Source organism: Palaemon carinicauda, chromosome 39 (assembly GCF_036898095.1).
Source record: "Palaemon carinicauda isolate YSFRI2023 chromosome 39, ASM3689809v2, whole genome shotgun sequence".
Taxonomy (NCBI): domain Eukaryota; kingdom Metazoa; phylum Arthropoda; class Malacostraca; order Decapoda; family Palaemonidae; genus Palaemon; species Palaemon carinicauda.
This window is the reverse complement of record NC_090763.1, coordinates 5,413,955-5,423,954: the sequence shown is the minus strand read 5'-3', so window position 1 is coordinate 5,423,954 and position 10,000 is coordinate 5,413,955. Positions and strand designations below refer to the sequence as shown.

General features: G+C 35.6%; 1 protein-coding gene across 1 annotated transcript; it reads left to right on the top strand.

The window, feature by feature from the left end:
• Window positions 1-1,294: 1,294 nt before the first annotated feature.
• LOC137630972 (H/ACA ribonucleoprotein complex subunit 1-like) lies at window positions 1,295-8,983 on the top strand. Its single transcript, XM_068362503.1, has 2 exons — window positions 1,295-1,430; window positions 7,831-8,983. Exons 1-2 carry the CDS (start codon window positions 1,419-1,421, stop codon window positions 8,788-8,790), a joined length of 972 nt encoding a protein of 323 aa, XP_068218604.1. The 5' UTR covers window positions 1,295-1,418; the 3' UTR covers window positions 8,791-8,983.
• Window positions 8,984-10,000: the final 1,017 nt, after the last annotated feature.

Genomic DNA, 10,000 nt, shown 5'->3' with positions numbered 1-10,000 from the left:
AGTTACTCGAGTAATCTCTCTTATAGTTTCATTTCTAATCCTATCCTGCCTTTTAATTCCCAATATTCTTCTGAGGGCTTTATTCTGAAGGCTAGAATTGAAATATGAAAATACATACACGAACATACACACAGAGAAAGGCAGACTAGAATTGGGTTATCTGAATTGAAGGGCAAGATAATAAGACATTATGTAAGCAGAGAAGAAATACGAACGGGAAACCTGAGATTGAGCGAAATGCAGAAAAAAAAAATTAAAAAAGGAATCAAGAGCGGTACAGACTAATACTGCAGAGATCGGTAGAAAGAAGAGAATGGAAATTGGAGAAAAAAAAAATATAAAACACGAACGAAGAATAAGAGCATCAGTGAGAGAGAAAGGAAGATAATTTGTATATGTTTAGCGTGGATTAGGCCGACCTCTGGGTTAGGTGAAAAATAGTAAGATTTTTTTAAAACTGAAAAATAAAAAATCAGAGAAATAAGGACTTGATGAACATAAAGTTAATGTTAGAGAAAATCCAGAAAAAATGGAACTGCAAAACTAAGTGAATTTGGAATAAAAGCCCATAATAGAGATAGTAGAAAATCAGGAATGAATTTAGAGTAAGCAGGTGAACATAGAGTTATTGTTAGAGAAAATCCCGAAAAAATGGAGCAGCAAAACTAAGTGAATTTGGAATAAGAGTCCATAATAGACATGGTAGAAATAAATCAAATAGATGATTGTTGACACAGTGATATGGGGTCATGGAATTGAATTAAGGTAAAATAGATCAATAGAGAAAAATTAGAATAAAAAAGATGATGAGATCATAGTCTCACAAGTAGAGAGTTAGAATTAATATAATCGATGAAATCTGAAAGAACTGAAGAAAGCAAATGAAGGAAATTAAAAGAAATCAATTTAATAACGAATTTAAGATCTAATTAAGATTGCCAGACAAAAAGTCATAATTGAAATAGAAGAATATTGGATCAACTCTGTTGAGGAAATGACATCGACTGAGATAAAACTGATAAAAATGAAATGAAAGAAAGTAAAATAGAAATAGAAATGTGAATAGAAACAACGGAAACATTTAAACTGGAAGTGGAACTGGAAATGGAATCCACGGAAGGTGAGAGGAAACCTTACGGAAGACGGCAACTAGAAATTGAGAGACACGATGTGGTAACTTTTTTTTTTTTTTTTACTTCTGTTACTGGCGCTGATCACCATGATGACGATGACGTAGGGAACTGTGAAGGAGGAGGAGGAGGAGGAGGAGTAAGAGGAAGGTAGGAGGAAGGCTGTAGGAGGAGGAGTGCCGTAGAACGAGGGTCAAGGAGAGGCGTGGCTTTCTTGAAAGAGAATTGTCGGGTATATAAGAGCGGCGGAGAGCCTTCCTCCATATCATCTCTTCACCGCCTTCAAACATGAAGTATCTGGTGAGTCCTACTCCAGAAAGCCACTGTTTATACAGTTGCTCTCATTCTTCCGTGTACAGTAACTCTCACTCTCATTCGCTCCAGCGGCTTCCAGGCCTCGCTGTAACCCTTTGCCACGTCTTTCCAGTCAAGTGATTCTTCGTATCCAGTGCTTGTAGATTTGTAGACTCTATGTAGGGGATTGCATCTCCCACGTCCCATAGGCCTAGTTACTAATTTCCATTCATCCACATGGTACATTCTATTGCTTGCCAGATTATCTTTGGAAATTTTACTATCTTAATCTTGAATATTTCTGTTATGTATAGTAGTTGGGTTATCTGAAATGGTTTTATAGATGGCCAGTGAAGGAAGGCTTACGTATATTTCGTGCATAGTTAATGTTTCACCGTGCTAGATTTTACTGCATATTCTAAAATCCCTTTAATGAAAAACTTATATTCAAAGAAAAGCTTCCTTGCAATCTTGTTTCGATTGTTCAATCGTAAATTATTTTACAAAGACAGACTTACCAAACTTGCATTCGAATAATGTTTTAGCTTTCATATAAATTTAGTATCGCCTACCATTCATCTACAGAATACCTTGTATTATGAATTAGTAAATGCCTCTTTATATTTTGTATTTCTATCTTCATATCTGCCAGGAGATATAGGTAGATACAATTGCTTTCGACTAAAAAGTGCTAAAGTTTTAGACATACTGATAAGAGAAATCCAAATTATCATTATATTCAGAGTAATCATCATCACTTAAAGTTAGCTTTTATTTATAACAAAGGGCTCTCTCTCTCTCTCTCTCTCTCTCTCTCTCTCTCTCTCTCTCTCTCTCTCTCTCTTTATATATATATATATATATATATATATATATATATATATATATATATATATATATATATGTATGTATGTATATAGATTTATCTAACTATATATATATATATATATATATATATATATATATATATTTGTATTGTTTTATCACTGTATTTGGCAAAATAGTTAATCAGAATTTACACAAGAGCACCCTGATAAATCTTTCATTTCTGAACACTTAAGAGTAAAGGCTCTTTGTTAGGCTTTCAACCTGAAATAGACTGGCGAATACTCAGCATTTCTTGACCAACAGTTGAAAAACTGGATCACGATTCATGCTCATGCCTTTCTCTGGTCAAGTTTGAAATTGGATATATTATTCTAAAAAAAGATTTCAACTCTTTTCATATATTTTCCTCTGAAATGGTCATTCAAAACTGAGAATATTTTTGCCAAATATATTTGCATGGAAAATTCTATTTCTAAGATTCTTAATTATCTTCCTTGTCAGATTCCACTCATATGATCTAAGATATTTCACACATTCTCATCATTTCAGTCTTATAAAAAAATCTACTTATACTTTTATTGTAATATATAGAAATATATCTTCCGATGTTATTCTTCATCATTTTTTGAATCTGGTTACGATATGCATGTTTATTCTTCTAGAATCTTTCCATTCCTCCTTTTGGTTGAAAGTCATTCATCTTTCAAAGTAAAAATTTTTCGCTTATCTTTAGTTTCGGCTGCTATTTTCCGTTGTATAAGGGGAAATCTGCTTAGAAATAACTTCCCAAGCATGTTTTTTTATCTCAATATAACATATATTACTACTCATTTGTTTATTTGTAATTAACTTATAAGATTTGTTAATTTGAATCCATCAAAAATATAAAAATCATAGATATTATTAATTGGATTCTTTATATCAAATTTCACAAGACTTGATAATTCTCAGGCAATAGTTGGACTATCAATTAAAAGACATTTATTATAACCTAAATTTGAATGCTCTTTCTTGAAAATTTAATCCAAAATCTCAATATTTACTCTTTACAAAATAACCTTTTCATTATTTATGACAAAACATTTATAGGGACAATTTATTTATTTTTTTTTTTCAAAATTTGATCTAAATCTGTTCAGCAGTTTCAGAGTTTCAGGTCGCGTGTGACTTTCGACTGACATCCAGATGATGACAACTACGGACAGACAGCACTAGTTCACTATGGTCAACTATTCATTAACTACTAAATATACTGTTATGTTTATTCAGTATCTACGATAGCAGTGCATATTTAGCCTTCTTGTGTTCTAGTAGAATTTGTTGGTTAACTTAAGAATGCTTATGCTAAGTATTCAACTAGATAAACTCATTAGTTTTACATTTGCAATAATGCGTTTTTTTTCTAATTAGTTGAAAATTAAATTTTTTTTAAGTTTCCATTTTCATATAGAGTGATGCAGAGACGCTCAATATATATCTAAAAGTCATAAACTTGCATAAACCAAAGTTTTGAATATCAAAGACACTCGACCTATAAGTTTCTATACGATGTTATGTAGGTCAAATGAACTGCATGGATGCTACCGTCCACATTAATACATTTTGAGCCTAATTTTAAAACTAGTATCATATTGAAATTTCAAAACTCGTGTCTCGAATGATACAGCATTAGTTAATGTACAAACAAGTAATAACTTACTTCATCTAGTTTCAGGCCTCATTGTAACCCATATTTACTTAAATCTTTTGCAAATTTCACCCCCCTCAAGTATCAACAATATAACTCAACCTGCCAAATAATAAATTAACCTTTCATGCATTAAAAGTAACCAAGTTAAAATGTAAATCCTAATCCTAATTCATAAGGAAGTCAGAAAGCAATCGCACTTAAAACAATAGACGTTTATAGTAAAGAAAAAAAAAGTAGTTTCATCATTACGTAAGTCCCTCGTTTCCGCAACTTGGTGTCATAAGACAAGCGCACCTCATGAACTGGCCGGCCCGGAATACCCCAGAATGAGCGCCAGCTCCTGACCAGCCTAATATCATGACTAGTCATGGCGACTTTCTCCTTTGCTGAGCTCATCCGATCTGATAGACTGAAACACAAGTCATGGTCTCTTTTTCTGTTTAATGTCCTATAAGTGACTCTTCGACGAAAGTCTCTCTCTCTCTCTCTCTCTCTCTCTCTCTCTCTCTCTCTCTCTCTCTCTCTCTCTTTATACATACATACCTACTGTATATATATATATATATATATATATATATATATATATGTGTGTGTGTGTGTGTGTGCGTGTATATATATATATATATATATATATATATATATATATATATATATATATATATATATATATATATACTGTATACGTATATACATATATATACAAATGATTTAATCTTCCGCCTTTACGTACCCCTTTATACATTATTATCAATCTGTTATCAAAACCTTTTGCATAGATCATGATGCCTTTCTTACCCCACTTGAAAAAAAAAGAATCATTGACACATATGTATCCTGTACCTCTCTTATCTAAACTCGCTTTCTAGCTTGCGTGTCAGAGTATACGTGTCAGTGAGCAATTATCAGGCTGAAGGTCCCTCTCCCGTCTTGTTTATGTTCTAAAGAAGATATTCTTACGGCATTTGCATCCCACTCTCTCTCTCTCTCTCTCTCTCTCTCTCTCTCTCTCTCTCTCTCTCTCTCTCTCTCTCTCTCTCTCGTTTCTCAAGATTTATAGAAGGTCTCATACAAGGTTTTCTTCTGCCAATTTTGCAAAATACCTGTGAGCTTGAAATTAGTCCTCAACCTTCAAATCCGTCCTCTCTTGAATAATCTCTTGACATTTCACTTTGTTTACTCCATTTTGGTATAATATTCATCACCTAAATTGATCTTTTAGTGTTATCTAATATTTTGATAATCACTTACTATGATATTTTTCTCATGATAGTTCCTTGCTATAACAATTATTAAATTTTCTTGTCGAGATCGGATGCATTATCTAATTTTAGAAGTTTTACCTTAATCTGAAGGCCAGAGTCTTCACGTAGTCAAAACAGAAGCATTCAATATTCTTACGTCACATCTGCTTTGGGTGGCCCAAAATACATTCTCTCATCATTATACATTTATTCCGAAATACCTCGGTAAAACAGTCTACTCATAATGACAATTTCCTTTAGCAATTCCCTCTCACAGAGCATAAATATAGAAATAATTCGGGTTCGTAAGACCTTAACACCGAACAAAAAGCTCTTAAACATTCTAATGGATATAATTTGACGTCTTTAGCTTTTCCTTGAAAAATGATTCTCTTCTTAACTCGGTTTTTCTTAATTCGCCCTTTCACTCTTGTTTCACATCGTTTACCATCATGCAATGTATTTTGTCCATGCTTTAAGTCGCAAAAATTGAATATTAAATTTCAAATACTTCAAGCTTCGTGAACCTAAAATATATTTTCTCCAATTGGGCTGTTACTTATCTAGAAACTAAAATATAAAATATGAATAGATTCTACGCATCTCTTAAGATTCAGAATAAGAACATCTTTTTGATTATTTTGAAAACTAAATATTCATTCAACAATAACCTCAATATCCAATCCCATGCAGTAAATATTTTGCAAATGCTCTAAGAACAGGTACTGGTGAATTAAATTTTTTTTGTCTTTAACCTACATTTACTCACAGCACCCAGATGTTGTGTTGCAACTTTTAGAGCAACACGAACTGACACTTCGTATATAATAAAGACTACCGAACTGTGATTGTGCTGCCGAAGAAAAAAATATCATGACTTAGCATTCTAAAGCTTCTGCATTGACTGATATAGCAACTCCTGTAAATGATCCAGTCATTCGTATGATACATCTATTGTTATCTCCTCCTCCTCTTCATCTTATTCTCATCTTCCTACGATTTTTTTTCTTCTTCTTTTTCTTCACTTTCTTCCACCACTTCACTTTCTTAGAACCTTGAGATGCTACATTGCCATCTCTTCCTTTAGTCACTGCCTTCCGATTTATCACTTTTATGCTCTTACTTCTTCCCATTGTTCTTCTATTGCATAATACGCTATCAATCAAGACCTTCGTAACCTCTGGAACGTGCATTTCCTCAATACAATTTGCTTTCTCTGACAGCCCAGAAAGAATACTTCTTCTTCTTTCCGGTTTTTATTAAAAGCTTCCCAGACCTTCACTTTTGGTGTCTGGTTTGTCTAATTCGCATTATTAGCAAAACTTTTCCTTGAATTGCAGAATTTGAATAGCTAAACGATATCGAGTAATTGTGTGAGTTGAAGATTCATTGATCTCCCAAACTCTTTTTTAGCTAACCAGTCCGCAAAGACTTTATAAATTCCAGTATGTCTCAAAAGACGAGGCAATGAAACCTATTACTTTCAGCCTTCGATTCCAGCTTTTTTCTTGCTCCAGTCCATTCCCTTGACCGGAAGTAGCCTCCAAGAACCGGTTTCCTATCCCATGACTTTTATTCCACGTAAAGGGATTGTCAGTCGTCAGACCCAGTTCCCTTGTGACCTTATTTCCCGGTTCGCAAGTCATGGTTCTACCCGAAGCCAGAGCTTATTACACAGGCGATTTATAACATGCGCTCCACAAAGGAAAAGTGATTGTCTCTAATTATCAGTTACCCTTTCTGCTCGTTCTGCACCACTATTCCCTGTATGAAAGTCAAATTATCTTTTATTACACGTATATTTTATAAACGTAATCTAATAATCTAGATTTTGCCATTTTTACAAGCTTTGGAATTGAATTAGAATTTGAATAATATTATCCGAATTATCATTCACCATAATAATCTAAATATATCTAATATTCATCAAGATTCCATTAAACTAATTGTAACTTGAATGGTACTTCATCTATTCACATTGATTTTTTTTTTCTTTTTTTAAATACGTTCCAAAATCAAAATGGGCAAAGGAAAAATAGTTTGATGGGCATAATTTTGTGTTATATATAAAGTACAGAATTCCTTATTCCCTCGATTCAAAATTTTCTCATATTTTTCTTTTTTAGTCTTTCACGTTTGAATTGTATAGAAAATTATATTTCCGCCATAGAATCCATACCTTATCCGAAACACGTACAGGGCCTCAGTTAGATTTCGCCAGTCATCTCTTTCTTGAACTTTTAATTCAATATCTAAGTATACCTTTATAGAGATTCACAATTACACTAAAAATACATAATACAGATTTGAAAATATAAAGATAAATGTTTTAAGAAGTTTTACAAATGCAAAGTCCTCAGACGTCCTCACAAAACCCCATGTACTTAAGAAAGTTAATCCTATTCAATCTCTTATAACTTGAACCTTTTGACCATTGTGACCTTATACTATAATTAATTTCAAATCACTGTGACATTCGAACATGAAAATGTTTGTACGATGGAAGAACACATCCCTCTGTTTTGAAATGGACAAATCTTATTTGTAGACAGTCAGGATAGGCAAAATCCTTTCAAATAACTTCCCAGTTTAATCTACAGCCCTTTAGACACCACGACGTGCTTCTCATGACCTCTCCCTTTTCCAGGTTTTATCCGCTGCCCTTCTTGCAACTGCAGTTGCTGCCCCCAACGGTGGGTACAGCTCGTCAGTGCCATCCGGTCCTGGCTTCTCCCATGGATCTAGCGGCGGCTTCGGAGGTGGAGCCGGTGGTGGTTTCGGTGGTGGATCCGGCGGCTTCGGAGGTGGAGCCGGTGGTGGATTCGGTGGTGGAGCCGGTGGTGGATTCGGTGGTGGAGCCGGTGGCTTCGGAGGTGGAGCCGGTGGATTCGGCGGTGGAGCTGGTGGCTTCGGAGGTGGATGCCGTGATGGTGAGATCCTCCACGTTGATGGATCCTGCGTAGTCCCCGAAGTCAGCCGTCACGTGTTCGTCTACTCCGCTCCCGCTCAGGACAACACTTACAGCGGCCCCCCACCCGTCATCCCCCCACCAAAGGTAGAGCACAACATCGTCTTCATCCGCACTCCCGACCAGGCCGAAGGTCAGGACCCCATCGTCATCCCCCCACCCCAGCAGAAGCACGTTGTCTACGTCCTCAACAAGCAGTCACCTAACGAAGGTCCCAAGGTCATTGAGGTGCCCGCCCCAGCCAAGCAGAACCCTGAAGTTTACTTCGTCAACTATGGACCTAATGATAACCCATCTCTTCCTGGTGGCATTGATCTCCAGACTGCCCTCAGCTCTGCTGCCCAGGCAAGCGGTCAAGTGATTGGAGGAGGCGCTGGAGGTATTGGTGGAGGTGCCATCGGAGGTGGATTTGGTGGAGCCGGTGGTCTTGGAGGCTCTGGATTCGGTGGTGGCCATGGAGGTTCTGGATTCGGAGGAGGCGCTGGTGGAGCTGGAGGATTCATCGGAGGTGGTTCCATCGGAGGTGGTTCCATCGGTGGTGGTTCCATTGGCGGAGGTTCCATCGGTGGCGGTTCCATTGGTGGAGGCTACAGCGCCCCTGCACCAACCACCCCAACTGGCCTCTACTCTACTCCTTAGGCCTACAGAATGCCTCAATACTAACTTATTTCTCTGCTGACATTTATGAATAATGTTCTTGGCTTTCTCATTTTATTTAAATACTCAAATTCTTAATATATTTAGATCCTGCAATTCTTTTGCAGTCTAGTCAGTTATTCAATCTGATTTGTACTTCTTTAAAAAGGATGTATACATAAATTCATATAATGATTTCTATTCTTTTTTCTTGTTCCTCTCTTTTGGTTATCAACTTTATTGCAATGCTGGTATTATCCTAAATAATCATTTGCTTTTCTATAATATCAGCAAACTGAAACCACCAGTGTTGTGTAAAATTCACTAGATATAACCTCTGATATTTTAATAGCTTTACAATCTGAGATTCCTTTAACTTGGCATCGTTCTAAAGTCAGCTATCATTAGAAGTGGCTCTACTTTTGCGTTTCCGCGTGTTTGATGATAAAAACTCTTACATCTATTTACCATTTTAAAAGTTCTAGCCCTTGATTCTATAAAGAGTATTTTCAATACTTCCATGGACTCCTATATACACTTGTTGCTTAGCTAATTCATTATCAAATTATCCTTTCAATCAATCTTTTCGCAAATTCATGTTGAAGTAATCTATTTTCATGGTGTCTTCTCAATTTCATTTTGAAGTAATTTAATTCCATGGCGTATTCTCCCCTCTCCCATCTCCCCATTACACTTTCTGTCTCAATTACTATCTTTGCACATCAATTCCTATTTTCAGAATAACTTCCAAAGTCTGTTAGTAAAAAGATGTCTTCATTGGAAAATGAAAACATTCTTGCCTTTCACAGCCTCAAGTTATGTGTGTTTGACATGTTTTGAATCATTTCTCCCTTTTGAAATATACAAGAAAGTCTGATATATGGTCTATGATACGCAGCAATGCCTGAGTACCAGTAATCAACAGCGTCCCTGATATCACTTGAGTTTCAGTCAACATTTTGCTTTGAAGATTTTTGCTTAGAATTCCATCTGCTACATAAGGATTTCATAAGTTTACGTACTTAAACTAATATGAAAATCGACTTTTGAGTTATAATGTTATCTCTCTCTCTCTCTCTCTCTCTCTCTCTCTCTCTCTCTCTCTCTCTCTCATATAATTTTCCATAAGTTTTCTTCAGCTTGGTTACTAGAGATTTTCCCCATTATTCACGGTCATTAGCGCAAAGTTTCCACTTTCTCTACCATTCTAAAT